The 21282-nt window shown below is 38.6% G+C and overlaps 2 protein-coding genes across 6 annotated transcripts in view; one reads left to right on the top strand and one right to left on the bottom strand.

Moving 5' to 3' along the window:
- Positions 1-21282, bottom strand: part of Il1rapl2 (interleukin 1 receptor accessory protein-like 2) — a 1532967-nt gene that overhangs the window by 684849 nt on the left and 826836 nt on the right. For all 4 annotated transcript variants that reach the window (XM_063279885.1, XM_063279884.1, XM_063279886.1 and 1 more), the window contains 1 exon segment: positions 19535-19808. In XM_063279885.1, coding sequence (XP_063135955.1) covers positions 19535-19808 — 274 coding nt within the window.
- On the top strand, positions 66-3108 carry Tex13a (testis expressed 13A). Of its 2 annotated transcripts, none has more exons than NM_001401229.1 (2): positions 66-705; positions 806-1517. In NM_001401229.1, the coding sequence occupies exons 1-2, from the start codon at positions 247-249 to the stop codon at positions 1478-1480; spliced, it is 1134 nt and encodes a 377-aa protein (NP_001388158.1). In that variant the 5' UTR covers positions 66-246; the 3' UTR covers positions 1481-1517. The 2 variants fall into 2 exon arrangements, with proteins under 2 accessions (NP_001388158.1, XP_038956225.1); XM_039100297.2 differs by lacking the exon at positions 806-1517 and adding an exon at positions 2793-3108 and having other exon boundaries at positions 92-705.

Below are 21282 nucleotides of genomic sequence, written 5' to 3'. Positions count from 1 at the left end.
ATGACATTATAGTTGAGGGGCGGGACCAGACAGCCTGGTAGTGGGGGAGGGGAAGTGAGGGTGCCAGAAGACCAGAAGGGAGGGAAGGGGAGGGGATGGGCGGGAAGGGGAGAGCCGGGAAGAACAAACGGCTAATAAGACACTGAAGGAGAGAAGAGGTACTAACACCAAGAGACTAAGGGAGCAAAGACTACAGGTTTATTTAATCTTCCAGGGCGAGAAAAGCCCATAAGACACTCAGCCATCATGGCATTGAATCCTGAGGATCTAGGTAGTGGGTTTCGGCACAGCAAGGTGTCAATGTTCATCAATGAACAAATGGCCAAGCATGACAAAGGCCCTGATTTCTACCTCGAGAACCTGTCCCTGTCCTGGGAAGAGGTAGAAGACAAGCTCAAAGTCATCCTGGAGGATAGCGAGGTGCCTACTGAGGCACGAGAAGCCTGTGCCTGGGGCACCCTAGCCTTGGGAGTGCGCTTCGCTCACAGGCAAGGCTGCTTACAAGGGCATGGGGTGCAGTGGCTCCAAGACTTGTCTAGCCTACATAAGGTGGCTGCGCTCTCCTTGTCACCAGAACTGAAGCACCTCACCCACAGCAAAGAGATGGAGCAGAAGGAGGGAGCTATTCAGCTACAAATGACCCAGGCTAAACTAGAAGAAGTGCAGAGAGAGCGAGACCTACTGAGACTAAAGATCCTCCAGGCAGTAAGATTGCCAGCGGTCCCCTGTTAACCCTTTCCTATCCCATGCCTATTTCAATGCCCCATTCTTCAAACAAGTCTCAACCTTTTTCACTTTCTCCTAGGAGCTGAGGGCTCTTCCAAACACAGTAAGACCAGCTGTGGCCATTCCTCCTGCTGTTGTCAGAAGAGCAGGGACGAGGACACAATGGTCAAATGCGAAGGAAAACTTGGCAGAGTTGATGGCTGCCACTACAGGAAAAGCAGATGAGAGGGCAAATATGACAGAAGCCGCCCTGGAAGGGACAATAACTACACCAGAAGAGGCCTCAGAGGAGCCCAATGGAAATTTCATGCACCTTCTTGGAGTTGTGAAGTGGAAAAATTATCCCTTGAAAAGGCAGAGAGTAGATATCAAACCCAAGGAAACATCCATGTGCTCTCTCTCTCAGTCCCTAAATCTGAGATCCACTGCCTCTTCTGAGCCATTTACTGTCCAACTCCCAGCCTCATTCACATACTCCTATGAAAGCCCCTTCCCAGCCATACCCACCACATCCCAACTACCAACCACAGAAAGACCACCTGAAATGTATCCCTACTCCGTTGCCTCTGATATGAGTCATCTGTCTGATATGGGAATCCACAGAGGAGATCATCAAGAACTACCAAAAGACAAGAGATTTTCAGCATTTCGTAGGCCTGGGGATTGGGACTGTCCTTGGTGTAAAGCTGTGAATTTTTCAAGGAGGGAAAACTGTTTCCACTGTGGGAAGGGAATTTGGCTGCAAAACCCTTAGTGGATTTGGAATTTGAAATAGAACAGAAACAAACCAATGGAAAATCAGTTTTTGGGGGAAGTTGAAGGGTGCGTCAGAATTGGGGAGGGGGAGTTGGTACCATCTAAGAGAATGGTGTGAGATATTAGGATGGTAGAAATGATTTGGGGAGGCAAAAGTTTTGATGATTTCTGTTGTATTCCAGGTCACTAGCATTCACAACCCCAGAATGACCTTACTATGTATATGTGAGTGCTTGAGTGCATGCACAAGTGTGTACCTGTGTGTGTGTGCCCGTGTGTGTGCCTGTGCGTGTGTGTGTGTGTGTGTGTGTGCCTGTGCGTGTGTGTGTATGTGTGTGTGTGTTTGGGGTATGTATATGTGTATGCTTTCCCTAATGTCTGGTGGACCTAAACAGCTAAATATACAAAATCCCTCCCTCCCCACACACCTAGTCATCAAATGATGGAGCCAGAGGGATTATTTGATGCAAACTGATTCTCAATGTGGAGAATATGAAGGGAGGTAAATTGTAATGCCAAGATGTGATTAGATAAAGAGTCAGTGGGTCACTTCCAGGATCATAGCTAATGCTACTGGAGCCCATAGCCCATCTAGCTCTGGCCAAGGGGAGGAAGAAACTCATCTGGTTTCCAGACAACTTTAGCGGGATACCAGTAGGAGACTCCAGGGCACAGAGGAGCTGATCGTTGGACTCCAGAGAACTCAGCTATTGTGTACTTCCTGCAATTGCATTGCACAAAGATCCATTTTATTACAATAGGCTGAGAAATGGGTTTCTGTTCCGGGCTACTAGATCATTTCCATGTCAGGCTGGCACAAGAAGAGCAATATGTTTTCTCTTTCCTTTTTGCCCTCCCTCCTCTGTTTTTCAGGAAAGGTTTTGTGTAGCTCAGGACCACCTCAAACTTACCATGTAGCTGAGAATGACCTTAAACCACATATCTTCCTGACTCTATTTCACAAATATTAAGGTTCTAGGTGTGTATTATAATGTCTGGGTCAGAAAAGTAGTTTAAAAAACACTCCATCAAAGAATCTATTGGAATTGATAGGGGAGTTGAATTAGCTGTTAGTAAGCAGTAAGGATTCCTTTATCCCAAATCCCCCAGGAATGAACTTGGTAGGGCGCTTATGTTCTGGGGGAATTCTATTACCCCAAACAGGCCAAACCTAGGGTGGTTTTTCCCAGGAGTGAACTAGATAGGAGGCTCATGTTCTCTCAAAGTAATATCATAAGAAATTAAACTATCAAATGAGACCTGGGCAGGGTTACCTTCAGGCTTATGATTGATTAAAATTAACAAGGCAGAGATTTGCCACTAGTATGAGGGTTCTGAGAGATTACAGAGGATACCAGGTAAAAGCAAGGATGTCCACGAGTATCCAGCCTCTTAACAGGACTCTTCCCCAGCCCCAGTGTGCAGAACAGATCTGAACAGGAAACTTATGCCAGCTGCTCCAAGGTGAGGCAGCTACTGAAAGTGCACAGAGAGTTTGCCAGTCCACACGGGCCAAAGCATAGTGCTAGCTGGTGGCATTCTCTCTTCCAACTCGGCATCGTGCTAAATGGAGGAGAACGTGGATTTCAAATGCTCTTAGCGTACTCAGTAAGTAAAGTGGAAAAGAACTCTCTATTTCCGGGAGGGGAGTGGTGGAGGAAGGCGGGAGTTGGAGGGAAGTAAAGGCTGGGTAGGAGGTTGGTCTACTCCTCTTTCCCTTGTGGCTATAAGATATGTTAAAATTAACTGTGTGAATTTCAACCTACAGGTGAGAAGAGGAGGAAGAGAAGAGAACCCACTGCACCAGACTGAAGCACTATTACTACTACTAGGTACTATAGACTTATAGAATGAGAGCTGTTATGGCCATGAAATACCTACAGGAACAGAGATGATTTTAGGTTATCTGTTATTGGTGAGAGTATAGTCTCCGTTAGGATTAGGGGCCAGATACCCAGCTTGCAATTTTTCAAACACCTTTTGGGCTTGGTTATCTCCCTCTACTTCAGAGCTTCCTAATTTCAGTGTCTTTGGATTTGGATAGATCTTTGATATCTGGAATTGGATAGATCATTGTTGTAGGATACAGTTTCTTGTGCATTGTAGTGTGTTCAGAAGAATTCCTAGTCTCTACCTGTCTTTGTAATTCCTTCCCTACCCTTTCCATTGTGATAACCAAAATTGCCTCTTGGTTATAGCCACATGTCCACTAGAGGGCAAAGTCAACCTGAGTTAGGAACCTATCCGACAAGCCAGTACTAAACAGTGAGAACAGGGGAAGAATCAAAAGACAAGATCACAGAGGTTGAGGCAGCTGAACAAAGTCCATGAAGCCTCAAATTTACTTTAGATATTCCAGCACACTCAGGATGGTGGCAGAGTAGAAACTACACTGCCAAGACTAAGGAGTGAGGAGAACTGCAAGTACTCATGGCTGTAAAGACAAGGACTGAAAGGTTAAGACAGTGAATAAGGGAAACCTTGAGCTGTTCAGAAGGAGGTAGCAGAAGAGAAATTAGAATGCAAGCCATATGATCACATATTGTACCACATAATATGATCACCTATGAGATCATATAAAATATTAAGGCAGGCCTATTGGATTCCTAAATTTTAAAATTCAAAGGACAACACCATTTGTTGTTTTTGGTTCTTTTTTTTTTTTTTTCTTCAGAGCTGGGGACCGAACCCAGGGCCTTGCGCTTCCTAGGTAAGCGCTCTACCACTGAGCTAAATCCCCAGCCCCCATTTGTTGTTTTACTAAACAAAATCCCTTCCTGTTTTTGCTTGAGGTTCTGCTGAGATACGTTTATACCTTTTAAAGGTTTTGCAAAACATCTTTGCAAAGGGAACTTAGGGTTAGTGGATGAGAAACAATGAGGTACAAGATGTTGCAGGGTCAAGTAAGGCCAAGGAGACTTCTACATATTTTATAAACGTAGTGAAATTATTTTGCCCCCACCCTCAAAAGACAAAACCTATATTTGTAGGCGTGGGTAATTTGGAAAGGCTGTTTCTCCTACCAGGACAGGGAGGCAGAGGGAATAGCTGAGTGACTAGATAGTAGGAAACCATGGTGGCTTTTGTTGTGTGTTAGGCTTGTGTGTTAGATTGAGCAATGACAGATAAGAGGGGAGCTTTCTGAATGGTAGTTTATTTCAGAATATTCACAGGGTAGAGTGAGGGAAAAGAATGGATTGCCAAAATAGGGGTGACTCAATTGTAAAAGGTCCTAACCAAAAGGAAAATTGGGCTTAATATAGCATCTCAAGACTCTAAAGCAGAGCTTTGGGAAAGAGGCTGGGGATGGAGTCCTAAGAAGGACATCAGACACAAGCCCTGGTAGTGTCATAACATATTTTCATTTTGTTCTAGTAAAAGTCTCAGTCTATTTGGATATGGGTTTTATGTTTGGAAGGATTAAAGAAAAACAAAATCATCTTCCTGAACCCACATATAGCACACTTTATTTCACTCTCAGGTCTAAAGTATGGTGACATATGCCTGAGATCCTAGCATTTGGGAACCAAAAATGAGGTGATTAACACATGAATGAAGGTAGCATAGGCTACATGGTAAGTTCTAGCCCATCCCAAGCTACATAAAAGACCTTGTCTCAACAAAATAAAATTAAAATGATCACAATAACAGAAAAATATGACAACCAAAATTAATTGTGACTCTATCATTTGGGTGCCTTCTACAAACACTACAGAGGCAGTAAGACTTGGACTATGGCTCTAGACCAAGAAAAAGTGATATAGCAGAGAAAAACAAAGAATACTTTAAATATAAAATTGTTGGGCCAAAAAGATGGCTCAGTGGATAAAATTGCTTTGCTACTGAGTCTAAAAACCTGAGTTCCATCCCTGGAATCCACATGGTGGAAAGATGGAGCCAACTCCAGCAGCCTGTCCTCTGATCTTCACATTGGCATGCACACAAAATTAAATAAATAAATAAATAAATAAATAAATAAATAAATAAATAAATAAATAATGCAAAACATTTTTAAAAATACTTTGCTGACAGTGAGGAAAAGGGAAGGAGAATTCATGGGGCCTACCTAATGCCTCTGTCTAAAACAGTTAATTTTCCATCTGTCTAAGTGCTAAATGGCCCTCCTGGGATTTTCCTTTGGAAATAACAACAGTTTTCACAGCGAATGATTACAGAATCCCTTTGTTGACCACTGTCTTTCATATGAATCATCGACACACTACAGTGCTAGATTTACCTACTATCTCTAAATAACCACAAAACCTTAAAGCATATTTCACTTTAAAAACAACAGGACTTTCCCTCTTTTCTTTTGTGTCATGTGAGATCAATATAAAAAACTGAACTGGGTGTACAAATGAAACCATGCCTTGTGACACAGATGTATCCCTACATGCCTCCAAATACAAATTAGGTTTCTATGTGGCCTTATTATTCTGCTACTTAAGAAGGGACCCCTGTGAGTAGAATCATTCTTTACAATTTTCCCCTTTCAAAAAGTTCCTTCACGGTATTTGTGTTGTCAGAATAAGAGTGGGATGGGAGGATGCAGGAGAGGGAAGGGAATGGGGGTGCCAACAAAAAGATACACGGAAATTTATAATTAAATGTATTACTCTGCATGGTAAGTTTTACACAGATCGTAAGGAACATGCCTTGTAACTCAGTAGTGTGTTTGCCAAGTATGCAGAAGACCCTAGGTTTGAACCTCACTACTACAGAAACCGAATGTGATATTACCCTTGCATTCCCAACACTAGGAAGGTCGTGGCAGGGGGATCAAAAGTTCCCAAGTTAAGCATCCTTAACTACACAGCAAATTAGAAGTCAGCCTGGTATCCAAACAAAACAAAAAACAACAACCAACCGACCAAGCAAACAAACAAAAAACAGACTTGTATGAGTAACTTAAATACCTCCAGACTTCAGTGACCTGATAGTGTCAGCCAGTCAGCAAATGACATTTATGGAAAGTCCACTCTAAGTGTGAAGAGCCTGTGAAGTAAGCTGTAGATTCAGTTGTTTTTTTTAAAGACACTTCCTCTCTGAGAATAAGAAGAATGTGACATAAAGCATGAGCAAAGTCTTTCCTTAAGGGGAATCAAGGAAAAGACATCAAGAGGAGATCAGGGTAATAGCATTAAAAATCAAATACCGAATATCTCTTTATATACAAGTAAGCATATGTTGCCTTACATTTGAAGACTATGATCTGACCTAATGAGTATACGTAGCTCCATATTAACCTTGGTTTCATTTTATTGCATTCAGCACTGCAGGGTAGACCTGTACATTACCCTTGACTTTTGTTGTTTCACGGTAATAGATCTGGGCCATCCCCATCAAATAACAACCAACTTATCTTGCCAAGAGGGGACTGTTATGCACTATAGAGAGTCAGGTCAATTCCATGCAAATTGGTCCTCATCCTTAAGAGTATGTGTTGGAATATATGCTCTGGTTAACAATGCTGAGGTGAGCATTGCTTGTCCTTAATAAGTGTCCCTTAAATACACATTTTCTCCATGTGGCCATCATCTGTTATAAGCATGCTCTATTGCCTAACTACAGGTCAAATTATACATTAGCTCTTTGTTTAGTTTCCTTTCTAAGAAGCTCCAATGCTATCTGAAGCCTCCATTAGATAAAGGTTAATTATTGTGTGGTTTACATTAAGAACAAAGACCTTGAGAAGCCCATGTTCCAATGAAAGTTACCTTCCATTTTTCCTGGTGCATGGCCATGTTTTACTACCTCCTTGCTCTATCTACTTTGACTCTGTTTCAACAATCATGAATCTCAGATACTACTTAGATGTCACTAATCCTTTAGGTCAATTGCTGTCTTTTCTTGAGACATCATATCAGTCTTGGATGGTTATCATACAGTGAATGAGACTAATGAGCAAAAAAGGAGTTTAAACAAATTATATTAGAAAGGAATGCTTATAAGTAAGATATATGAGGCTGGGGAGATGATTTGGCTGTTGAAAGTACTTGCTGCTCCTCCGGAAGACATGAGTTTGGCTTTCAGCACCCATGCTTAGGTGTTGACAATGGCCTATACCCAAACTCCACGGGATTCCACACCCTTTTCTGGTTGCTGAGAGTGAAAGTAAAATTAAAACTAAATAAAATTTTAAAACTCACATAGTCTTTGTATTGTTGGGAGTTAGAGCTCCCACTTTGATGTTTAAAGAAGCACAGGAAATGTTTAGATATCCCAACATTTAAATTTCTCTTAGTTGCTAGATTATGTTTTCTGTGTTGAATCAAATAAGAAAGTATGTTCTGAATTGTGTTTGCTTGATTATAATTTGTAGGCATGCTGCAGATTCTTTTGATCTGTTAGAAATTAGAGACCTTGTTGTTTGCTTTTGCTCACTTTAGAACGTTTTATACAGAAGACACTCTACAGAGAGTTGTTTCTTACGTAATTGATGCCTAACAGCCAAACTAATCTTGAGTGAAAACATACCTTTTATTAAAACTAAACACCCGAAGTTAGGAATGAAGACTTATCATTTCTCTTTCATTATTAATCTTTGCAACTTTGAGATGAATAAAGGAACATATATGTGTACTATGTGAACCAGTGAGTTCTTAGACAAACATAAACTGTATAGTCATAACCTATAATTATATTTAATCCACCATCATGTGATATGCTGGTGAATATGTTTCTTGAATTTATTGTAAATCTTATAGTTTGGATATGTAGAATTTAGAGTAAATAGTCAAAAATAAAGAATAATCCAGGCATTGTGGCACCTGCCTTTAATCTCAATACTTAGGAACCAGAGGCAGGTGGGACTCTGTTGTTTTGAGCAAAACCTTGCCTACATAGTGAATTCCAAGCTAGACAGCACTAAAATATGAGAACTTGTTTCAACAACAACAATAACAACAACAACAGCAACTGCTGTTTAGGACATACCTCCTACAAAGATTCTCAATGAAAAGCATCTTTAAAACACTTTTGTAGAAAGTTCATAAAGTTTGGAAACTGAAAAGAAATGACCACAGTATTTTTGACATTATAAAACAAAAACTGATTCTATTTCTGAAAAATCCTGTTTGGACTTGATCCTTACTTTGCATAAACTTATTATCTCTATTCTACTGCCCTCTGTTGTTCATCTCTCATCTGTAGGATTCTGCTTTTATTACAAGACCACACTGTGCACCAAGAAAACTGTAAATAGGACCACAGAACATTATGCTGACATAAATTAACATAAGTGCAACTCTTTTGTCATGATACGGAAGGATAGGTTCCTACAAAGAATGAGTACTAAATGAGAAGAAAGGAGAGCAAGCTGATTTGTGTCTGAACTCTGCAATCTGAAACAGCTGCCCAAATCTCAGCTGCATCACTGGGCAAGCCTTTTTAACCTTTATTGTTTTTCAAAGAAGAGTAAATGCTAGTGCTCCTCAAATAATTCCCCAAAGTAGAAACAGAAAGGCAGAAGGGATATTGCCCAGTTCATTTTCTTTTATTGGATATTTTCTTTATTTACATTTCAAATGCTATCCCCTTTCCAGGTTTCCTCTCCAGAAACCCCCTATCCCAACCTTCTCCCCTGCGTCTATGAGGGTGCTCCCCCAACCACTCACCCATTCCCTCCAAACTCCCTGTCCTAGCATTCCCCTACACTGGGGCATCAAGTCTTCATGGAACCAAGGATGGCTCCTCCCATTGATGCCCAACAAGGTCATCCTCTGTTACATATGCTGCTGAATCCACGGATTGCTCAGTGTGTACTCTTTGGTTGGTGGTTTAGTCCCTGGGAGCTCTGGGGTGTCTGGTTGGTTGATGTTGTTCTTCCAATAGGATTGCAAACCCCTTTAGCTCCTTCAATCCTTTCTCTACGTCCTCCATTGGGGACCAAGTTCTCAGTCCAATGGTTGGCTGAGAGCATCGCCTTTCTATTTGACAGGCTCTGGCAGAACCTTTCAGGAGACAGCTATATCAGGCCCTCATCAGCATGCACTTCTTAGCATCTGCAATAGTGTCTGGGTTTACTGACTGTATATGGGATGGATCTCCAGGTGGAGCAGTCTCTGGATGGCCTTTCCTTCACTGTCTACTGCACATTTTGTCTCCGCATTTCCTCCCTTGAGTATTCTGTTCCCGCTCCTAAGAATCATTCACACTTTGGTCTTCCTTCTTCTTGAGCTTCATATGGTCTGTAAATTGTATCTTGGGTATTCTGAGCTTTAGGGCTAATATTCACTTATCAATGAGTGCATACCATGTGAGTTCTTTCATGTTTGGGTTACCTCACTCAGGATGATATTTTCTAGTTCCAACCATTTGCTTAAGAATTTCATGAAAGAAATGTTCAACATCCTTAATCATCAGGGAAACAAAACAACCCTAAGATTCAACCTCACACCAGTCAGAATGGCTAAGATCAAAAACTCCGGTGACGATACATGCTGGCGAGGATGTGTTGGTGGGATTGCAGACTGGTACAACCATTCCTCAGAAAATTGGACATGGAACTACCTGAGGACGCAGCTATACCACTCCTGTGCAAATGATGCTCCAACATATAACAAAACAGGGGCACATGCTCCACTATGTTCATAGCAGCCTTACTTATTATAGGCAGAAGCTGGGAAGAACCCATATGTCCTTCTACAGAGGAATGGGTACAGAAAATGTGGTCCGTTTATACAATAGAGTACTACTCAGCTATTAAAAGCAATGACTTCCTAAAATTCTTTTTAACAGAAAATGTGGTACATTTATACAATGGAGTAATTCTCGGCTATTAAAAACAATGACTTGATTAATTCTTTTTAATCTTTATAAGTACCAGATTTTATGTTTATGGGTTTTTTTTAATCCTCCCTAATAGTATGCCTTACCTCATGGATCTGAGAGTTTTACATGATATTCATTTGGTAATGATGTCTTATAATGAAATTTTGCTTGCAATTATAGCAGTGGTGGTAGTGGATATAGAAAGAAAATACTGTATGGAGAACTCTAAGTGAACATTGGTGCTAAATTCTTGTCAGCCTTCTTTGAGATGTATACTCTGATCCCTGTCTTTCTTCAAGTCTTCTGTCTCACTTATCAGGATAGGAATTGCCCATTAATCAACTTTTTTACCATCTAGTACAATGGTTCTCAACCTGTGGGGTCATGACCCTTTTGGGTTACTTAGCAGATATCATGTATAGTGGATATTTACATTATGATTTATAACTAGCAAAAAATCCTTATCTATTCCTAGATTAAGATTTCTACTAGCTTCAAAGACAAATTTTACATTGCTGTTTTATTCATTTTACCTGATTTTTATATGGGGTAGAGATAGGCTCTAATATTTCTATACATATAGATATCCAATTTTCCAATTACCTCTTCTATTGTTAAAGTGGGTTTTTCCTAATTATATTTAGTGCCTTTCTCAAGATGCAGATGATTGTATTTGCTTCACCTTATTTCTGGATATTCTATCTTAGTTGTTTCAACTGTTTGTTTTGTGCTAGTACCATGCTTGTTTTGTTTAATGGGCCTGAGTATTGTTTGAAGTCAGATATTATGATGCCTACAGCACTGCTCGTTTTGCTAGGGGGTCTTCTACTGTTTGAGGTTTTCTGTGTTTCCATGTGAGTTTTGGAGTTTTAAAAACATTTCTGTGAGGAATGTTAGTGAAATTTTGATAGAAACTGGATTGAATATGTGTAACACTTTCAATAATGTGAGGATTTTTATAGTATGTATTCTGCTGAACCAAAATCATGGAAGTTCTTTTTATCTTTTAGTATTGTCAACAACTTCTTTCTTTGGGGTTTTAAGTTTTCATTGGAGAAATGTTTAACAATCATGTCTAGACACTGAGTCTGATATTCTGTATTCTGAGGCTGTCAATCTTCCTTTCTCCTTCCTCTGCTGTGCATGTGCACTATATTCCAAGCCATATTCTTTGCACACTATGTTTTCTTTTCATTTTATCATTCTGTGCATTCACTACCACAGCTTCAGTACCTTCCCACTATCTTCTGCCTCAAATGTTGTGGCTTTCTACCTGCTCCTGATTTACTTTCCAGAGATTCCAGCAGTGTGTGTAAACCATGTCCTCTGAATTCCTTGAATATAAGAAATCTGCTTCCAAAGAACAAAAAGCAAGCACAAAACTACAAAAATAAATGATGCCTGATTCCATTCCATGACCTTTCCATTTATTGTTTGTTTACAGGGACTCTCTCCCACAAAGAACTTCAAAAAGACTTGCTCCTTCTTTTACTTCAGATCTCATCTTAAGCATCATTTTCTCTGAGAAACTGTCCTGCCCATCTAAATGAAAGCAGTTTCTATGGTGTTCCTGTAAAAATGACCTTTTTTAGGCTCACCTCAATATTGCCCATAGCATTTTGGAAGTATTTTTGTTATTTGCATGTTTCTCATAATCTAGAATAAGAGGAGGCACTTACATGCATGTCAGGAAATACAAATACTCAATACCTAACACAAGTATTAAAAATGTCTATTGAATGGGTAGTTTTCATTTTCCATGTGAAGAAAGCAAGACACAGCCATTCATATTTGTCAGTCACTTTGATAATATTGGAATCACAATCCACAGTTCACAGGTTTGAAGCTGTGACTCTACTGCTTGAACTTAAAACTGTCCATGGCCACAGAGATGAGAAGTAATTGCTCCAGGATAGGAAGTGAAGTGCCTTAGCTACAGACCCTTAGCTACAAAGTCAATATAATGATGTTCGTAGCAATGAATAAAACAGCATCACAGTGTTACAACTATATACAAGTGCCAACTTGCCAATACTTTTATCAGAAATCCATTAATTTTTTCCCTTGGTTCTAATGAATATGTTTGTAGGAATTACATTTCATGCCTGAGACTACATTTCATATAATATTTTTGGTTTCCATGTTTTCTTCTTCTGTTTTGGGAAGAAAGTTGGAGAAGAAACACAAATTTATAGCAGTAGAAATTTCCTTGCAGAATACTATTTTAGTACACTATACTTAGCAGTAAGAACTCCTATATTGACCAAAGTATCTTTCCTAGACATTCCAAGAGATAGTGAAACAAATAAGCTGAGGTTGATTCCTGAATACACACATTGATGCAACATTTGACTTTAGTCTAAGTGTTCAAATATAAGCTGGAGTAGATGAGTAATTTCCTATCTATTATACTGCCATGAGATTGTTTATTCTTCTGCTCCACTTTAACTCACACTAAACCTTCTCCAGCTATGTTTTAAGAGGATTATGCTATCACTGTTTAGGCTACTGTTAGTGTTAGAACCCACTCAGAGTTTGCAAAATGAAGCTATTTGCTGTTAGGAGAAGAAAGGTCTCTCAGAACTTAAAACTTTGGAAAATTTTCTCCAATACTTAGATTATATGATCTCTTTTTAAAAACCAGAAGCCACAGAAATACTGACCTATGTAACATTAATTGGTTAAGAAAAATAAGAAGTGCCAAGAAAATAACTTAGGGAAGAATGACAAAATGCACCAAGGAGAAGGTCAGTCTAGAATTAGGATAAAGAATGTTGTCAAAAAGAAGTAGAAGGTCAGGTATGCCAAATATACTGATAGGTCAAGTCATCAGAGGACTTTAAACTTACTGGGTTCATTGGAATTAGCATCATTTAGGGTGGAACGCTTTGGGTGCCCCTTCTAGGAATTTGGCAGGAATTTGACATTGGGCTAGGACAAAGAAGTAGGATCAAGATCTTAGTCATCTTGATAAGCCCCTAGGCACAGCGACCATGAGACTTTGTTTATTGCCTTGTTTGTTCCTTGACTATTTTATTTATACTTTGTTTGTTCCTTGACTTAACAGTGACCCTATTCTTTGTATGTATTTAGAATGATATTAAGGCAGACTGGAAAAAAAATAAACCCACTTCAGCTTCATCGTCAGCTTCAGAACTGTCTGGAATCATGTCATAATGTTGTCTAACTGTCTTTTCTTTTTTCAATCCTTACTCCCTTCCTCGAGACCCTGTTGACTGATTGAGCTTACTTGGTCAGTTTAAGTCATTGTAAAGTTTGATAAAAGCAGCTTAGTTAGGTAAGTGATGAGGCTAAAAAAAACATGGGTACCAACACATTTTTTATTATGGTATAATTTACTATGTAAAGAATCACATACATTTAGTTATACAGTCAGGAAAGAGAAGCAGTCAGATGATAGACTCAAGTAGGCAACCAAGGATGATCTTGGACAAATGATGTGAAGAGCCTTAGTAATCAATGCATAGTAATAGACTGTGGGGAGTTTAAGTAGATATAGATGCCAATAGACAGGTACATAAAGTTCTTTCCTGTTTTTTTCTTTCTTTTTCTTTCTTTTCTTTTTTTTGGGGGGGGTCAGGAAGTGGGAAACAGTTGGAATGATGTGCAGTAGGTGTGGGACAGGCAGGAAAACATAAAGTGGTTATTTAAGCAGAGGGAAAACTGAACCAAGAATACATAGTATGACCACTGAGAAACATCAAGGATCCATTTGAAGGTCATGATAATTCACTTAAATTAAAACCAGTAAATATTGTCATACCTCCCTTCAGTCAAAATAAGCAGCCAGAATAGAGGTAGCACAGCACAGTTGAAGGAGTAGGCTCAAAGAGCGTTGTGCTTTTCCCCAGCAAATAAGATAAAGGGAAAAAGGGAAAAAGCAATCCAGATGGTATATACAGAAATGATTATAACCACTGCTTATAACCATTACTATATTTAAATATTCTAGGTGAGAAAAAAGAGACAGTGCAAAATTGTGAGTTACCTCAATGTCTTGGCATCATTGAATTATTGGAAATAGGATATAGAAAAATAGGGTATGGAAGCAAGAGAATAGAAATGAAATAACAACCTTCAATACTCTATTTCAGGTGTTCTAGCACATTTTGTATGTTATTCTTTTTGTTCCTGAGTAGATTTTAATTTTCCAGTGTACAGAATAGGTTAAAACCTTAATTCTTATAAAAATAACTATAAAGCAGCAATTCCCTAAAGATTGTGTATGACACAAGGCACGAAACTAAAAGTAGAAATACACACCAGTATTATCCAGCTTACCAATGACTGCTTAAAATCAATTTTCATTTATATTTATAAAATGTAATCTATTAATTTTATGAAGTAAAAATCCTGCTAACTCAATAAAAACATAAACACATGCTTCTGTCTAATAAACAAACTGAATAGAGCTGAATTTCATTAATACTATACAATAGAGTGGTTATATCTGTGAGTTATACAGCTAATGTATAATAATTTCATAATATTTTCTAAGCTGCAGCATATCTAATTTGCTGTAAATGGGGTGAAACAAAGTACAATTGCTATGTTTTTGCTATTTTAGGTTATATATAATTTTATAAACCAGTTCATTATCAAATTTTGAATGTCAAAAAATAATTGTCAGTCAGCTATGGAATCATTTACACATAATTATTATGAAAACAATTAAAGCAAAGTCTCATACTTGTAATAGAAAATAGGTCAAAAATAAGTAATTGCATTTCATTTCATCCTACATGGACCAAATAAGATATTGCTACTGTCTCAAGATCCTGCTGGACAATCTTGAACTTTTCTGGGGTCAATTAATTCTATAAGACTTAGGCTTTCATTTTTCCAACAAGAAACTATCTGCTCGCCTGGAAATTGCTACCCAGGCAACCGACTTGTTGACACTTAACTTTGCAAGGATCAATAGTTAGGCTGGAATTGAATTATGAGAAATGTTCGATGTCCTTGAAAATCTCTTGGTAACCATGGTAGAGAGGAAGCCACGAGGGTAGAAGGTGATAAAAACTATTTCTTAGTGTCTGAGATAGACTAGCACAATCACTTTTTATAAGACATAGCTTTTATTGCTATATTGCATGAAGTGAATACTATAAGAGCAAAAATCACACAAATTTACTATATATTTATATTTAGTTCTTCTTTTAGATAATAGAATGATGCAAACATACTCAGAAATCAAGACAATATACTGAATTACCATACACTAATTATAGATATTCAAGAATTAACAACATATTACATATTTTACTTTAATAGTCCTATTCTCTTCATTTTTTTTGATGGTATGGCTTTCTAGTATAATACCTACTCAAATATAACTTAATAAATCACAATTGGAACATCAAAACAAATGTCATGCTTCTTGATTGAATAAACATGTCAAGGGATTATATGGAAGAAACTTGTAATACATTAAGGTTTTGAGACTCCAGTTGTTTTGTTGATTATTAAAAGGAATATCTAAGGTATAGTCCCATCTAACAAAAATGTTCCCTCCTAATTTTGTGTGATTATTTCTCAATAGTGATCATAATTTTTTTCTGCCTACAACTGGTTATCTGTATTTGGCTAAGGCTACCCAAAAATTTGAAGATTTCTACAGATATCCATTTATATTCCCTCATTCTTTTCAACATGCATAAATTCACTCTGAAATTATTGGATTACAACTTCATCTATAGATTAAATCACCTCATGCATCATTGGTGAGTGTGATATTTGGTGTCAAATAAGATAGATTTCATCATTTCACAGCATTGAGAATCTTAATTGAAAGGACAAAAGTGGAGAGATCAGGAAACAATTTTTGGATTAACACTGCCTGTCCGCCAAAATATACTTCAGTCCTCTACTTTTCCTCTGGTATTAGCTTATCTATTTTCTGAGATTGAACAATGACAATTTTAAATGATTAACTAGTTAAGTTACTGAAAGATCTCAAATAGTAAATAACTTCCTGTAATTAGAAAATAGTACTACATGCTTCATATCTTGAATCTTAAATCCAATAAAGCCTACAGAATGATTTTTAATGAAGTCAATAAGCATGGATAAATCATTAAGAATTATCTTAAGTTGACACTAAATTTGGAATTTTGAATGAATGTTGACATTGTCAATTTAAAAATAATTTTTGATAGCCATAAATTTTACTGCATCCATCTACATTACCAGATATTATCACTTGGCACATATTTGGAGTGGCTACTATTAAGATTAGAAAAGCAGATTTATTTTTTTACCAACAACTGCTACCTATGCCACTGTCATATACTAGAATATTAATTTTTAAGGCCTTTTACATTAGCATAAAAAGTGATGGGTTCTACTCTTAGGGGTGTGTGTGTGTGCATGTGTGTGTACGTGCGTGTGTGTGTGTGTGTGTGTGTGTGTGTGATTATATTTTGTTCTAGAATAATTTCTATTTCTCTGAGTTAATAAGACTGGTAGATTCCTGTAGAATGATGGTTCCCAAACTTTTGTGAGCCTTACCAAGAAACTTATGGGGGTTATTATTCCAAAGTGTTACTTATCCCAACTTTTTCTTTGTTCCCTAGGGCCTGCTGCACAAATGGAAGGATTTGCCAATTACGTTTAAGTCTAAGCTTCTGATACTGAACTACCTGCAGCCAAGGAGCCACTGGCTCAGATGGTATCAATAAAAGTTATATTCAAAGCCAATTGGTTGTGAATTAGAAAGAGGGGACCATTGTGGGAAAGATATAGGGACACTGAAGATCTCTAGAACCTCTAGAATATTTCTGCAGTATCAAGAGAATTGAAACAAAATACCACAATGCTTAGGCCAAGGATGTAGCTCAGCAGTAAATTAATTGTCTAGAATATAGAAAACTATGGATTTAATCTCAAACATCACACACACACACACACACACATACACACACATACACAGAGAGAGAGAGAGAGAGAGAGAGAGAGAGAGAGGTGAAGGAGGGGGAGGGGGAGGGAGGGAGACAGGGGGAGGGGAGGGGGAGGGAGAGGAAGAGGGGGGAGGGGGAGGGAGAGGGAGAGGGAGAGAGAAAACCACAGTGCATAGCTTTCTTAAAAGTGAATACACTGGGAGGTAAAAACATAGAAGCAAAAACAATCTAGCATTCATTATACCTAGCTTACAAATGATGGGTCCTCTAGTCTGGTCTAGGCTCTACTACAAAGAGTTTGGGCTCTAAAGAAAATGGACTCGTGAGTGTCAGTCTATGACGGCATGTATACAAAGTAAGTCTGGAGCATCTTTCAGTAATGCAAGGAACTAATTATAGAAAGAAAAACCAACCAGCAAAGATGCGCTTATACCAAAAGGAAACAGGAGCCATCTGAAGCCACTTCCAATTTCTAAATTTAAGAGATTTCAACAAAGAAAAGAAGTGGAGTTGTACTGCATAATATAAATATACATGATAGAAAGCAACTGACTGAATACATAAAACGGAGAGGAGAAACCAAACTCCTATAGGAAAGAAATATAATTTATACCAATATTCTCTTGTGAAGAGAGTGGAATATATTTCGACACTTCTAAGGATGGATTGTAAATAATGACTTTCTTCCAAGGCTATAGTAAGAAGCTTGGTGTAATAGTACAAGCCTATAATCCTAACACTGGGGAGGCTTAAGCAGAAATGCAACAGGTTCAAGTCACTTTCATATGCACGACAGTTCCAGGAGATTTAAGAAAAGGAATTGTTTTTTTTTTCTCTTTCCAGTAGAGACGAATCAGGTGATCAAAGTCAATACCAATAGTCATATCAAATTGATTATTTGTAACCTTGATATGTATTATGATGATGGAATTTTGCTAAGAGTAAGGCTTGAAAAAGGGAAGAAAGGGAAAGAAAGAAGACAGCAAGATTGAGGGCCTTTGTATAGTAGAGGCACTAATCAATAACCAGTTTATTATTCCAGTCAAGAACCTTTGTATAGTGGGATAATGTTTTGTAAAGGAGGTATACATTTATGAAAACAATAGAACCAAAAGCACATAGATTAGAAGAAAAAAGAAATACTTTTGATTGGCAGGCTTCAGGGGTGGTAAGGATTAATAAGGGGCAAGCAGGCAAAAAGTAGTGACGTCTTGGAAAATACAATGTCAGTCTTTAAAGAGGTGAATAATATCTATTTCTCAGTTGTGCCATGAGCTGCACAAGTAGAGTATACTGCCTATCACTAAAGAATCAGTATAAATGATTGCTGCTTTTTGCCATGACCATGGGGATTCAGCTTACCTTCAAAAGGAACTAACCTCTCTGTCTGTTCCTCTCAGTACTCCCTTGCACATGTGCACAAAAGTGATCCTAAGGCTTCAGGAGCTTTCTCTATTTATACACTACCTTGTTCTCTTGGCCTTTAGAACAATGAGGACTCACCAGGGAGTTCCAAGTGCTTTTGATGAAGAAGTGGCATAGCTTTACACCTGGGACAAAAATAGAAAGGGTCTGTATTTCCAAGAAGTTAAAATCAAATAGTAGAGTGCAGGTCCCTGGTGAAGATGGCAGAATTGAAAGGTGAGTTAAAGGTCACTTCAGCTATGTACTTTAATACCTAATGCAGTCTCTATCTGAAATGCTAGCTCCTAGATCATAATGCTGGGCTGTGGAGGGCCATCATACCATGGAGCCTCTAAGGTAAAACAGATTGCTTCTTATTGTAAATTTATGGCAAGAGTTAGATCTGTTAAATCTTCAGACAATGGGACTCAGAACTTCAGGATGACCCAGTGTTTGCTTATTCAGTTTTATGTTGAATGGCTAGACAGAGTAGAGTTAAGCTCATTTTGCAAATTATGTGGATAGTAACAGTTCATTTGCTGCAAAGTTTCTGGAGAGCATTTGAAGCTACTTTCCATCGACGAGAGAGGCAAGATCTTGGCCTAAATTATATGTGAGCTCAGTTCCATGGCCAGGCACCAAGATCATTGAGTCAATTGCCTCTGTGGTGAAATAATTATTACTATAAGACCCCAGAGAAGGGGTGGAGTTAGGAAAGAAATGAGTCATACAATATTCTAAACTAATGAAACATACACAGTAAATAGGAGTCCTGCCTGTGACAATCTGATAAGAATCTGGTATTCATTTCTAATCAGTCACTGAAATTGTGTCTACTGAAGTTCTTCAGCTGCTTGCTACATAATGTGTGTCACGCCAGCCACCATTCCAACAGAACATTCCAAAACAAAAGACTGCAAGGCACTTGGCTGAACAACATTTTATATGATACTTACCTTAGAACACAAGTGTAGAATCCACTGTCTTGTGCCTCAGCTGAGTGAAACCATATGGCATCTTCCTCTTTGCTCATCCTGACCTCTGAAAAGATGATGGGCTCTTCCAAGTCCCCTTTGTTTCTGTACCACATGAGCCGGAGCCCGGTACTCTGGGCCATGCTATAGTTGGTGCGGATATAACTGTAGAAAAGCGCACATTTCACTCGGACAGGTTCACCTGCCAAAGCCATGTAGGTCTTGAGATCCACCGACCAATCGATGCAGCCATCCACTGAAAGAAAACAAGACAAGGTGTGATGTGAGGAGCATCCTTTATAACAACAGCAATGCCTGCCATTGTGTATATGGGACGTTCTATGAGTCAGAGCTTTAGAGATGGCTTTAATCAATCGTCCCAGTGGAGGAGACACCCCAGCATCTTCCTCTGACTTTAGTACGTATGCATAGATGATTCTCTAGCTCTGTGTCCTTAAAACATTTTCCTATCCTCTACAGCAACAGCAACTTTTAGGTAAAACAATCTGCTAGCTAAGTTCACACACACACACACATACAGACACAGATACAAGGCTCCCTAGCACGCCACACATGCCTACATGATTATCCTGGGACTGCACAGTAGTAGGGTGGCCCGCCAAGTGAATCACTCCGGTTAACCAGAAAATCTGTTCTCTGTGAGATTATATGAACCTAGCCTGCTAGTGTGACACTGGCATACCACTTCCAGGTCATTCTGACTGTTAGATAGGAGTCTTATACGACAAGTAGTACTAAGAAGACCCTCCCCAGACCAGGCCCATACCAGGCCCAGTCCTGGATATTAACACTTATATTTGTACTTTACTGATGAGAACGCCGAGGTTCAGTTAAAAAGACCCTACCCAAGACCACAGAGCTAATAAATAGTTAGAATCCAATATCTGACCAGAGACTACATATATTCTCAACCCCTACTTTATACAACCTATGTCCATAATTGTGAGAATAGCCACTGTGTGATTTACTTGCTGTTGAGAAAGCAATACTGAGATGGTAAGTGATGGACACCTAAACTAATTACTCCCTAATAAATACACACACACACGCATGCACGCACACACACACACACACACATATATATATATATCCTATTAATAGCAGATATTTAAATATAGTTGCTCTCTCTTTATGCACTTAGGCCTCCTTTGCTACTCGGGTGCTATATGCTCATAGGGATATATTATATTAATGTCAGTTTTAATTAGATAATACTGGGTAAATAAATCTGGTATTAAAGAAATAGAGACATAGAAAATCTCTTTTTACAGAGGGTTAGAAATAGATGCAGAATCCAATTTGGTATGGTACTCAGTACAACTAGCATAGGAGTCATACCTTTGAATGCCTACTGGTTTTTCAGGAATTCCATCAATTGATGCTCTCCTTTTATATTACCTGATTCCCCTTTATAATTATATCATAAAAATGTGCAAATTTTTCGATTTTAAAATGATTCTTTTTTGCTTATGATTCTGTAGGCTGGTCTGTTTCCTTTTTCAGATGTTGGGAACTTTGTAGACCAGTGTGTTTAATCTTTTAACCTCAGTTGACAGGAAGCTTTCAGCCAAATGCAATGCTCAAACGTAATAACTATCATACTTCAAAGTTTCACTTTCTCTATATGAAGGGTTATTGAACTAGGGTTCAAGGGCACTCCAGGGAAAGGTGCCCTAATAAGCTTTAGACTGTTGGCAACATAATGTGCC

Source organism: Rattus norvegicus, chromosome X, assembly GCF_036323735.1.
Source record: "Rattus norvegicus strain BN/NHsdMcwi chromosome X, GRCr8, whole genome shotgun sequence".
In the NCBI taxonomy this organism is placed as follows: domain Eukaryota; kingdom Metazoa; phylum Chordata; class Mammalia; order Rodentia; family Muridae; genus Rattus; species Rattus norvegicus.
Note: the sequence above shows the minus strand (reverse complement) of the source record. Positions and strands in the feature narration are given on the sequence as shown.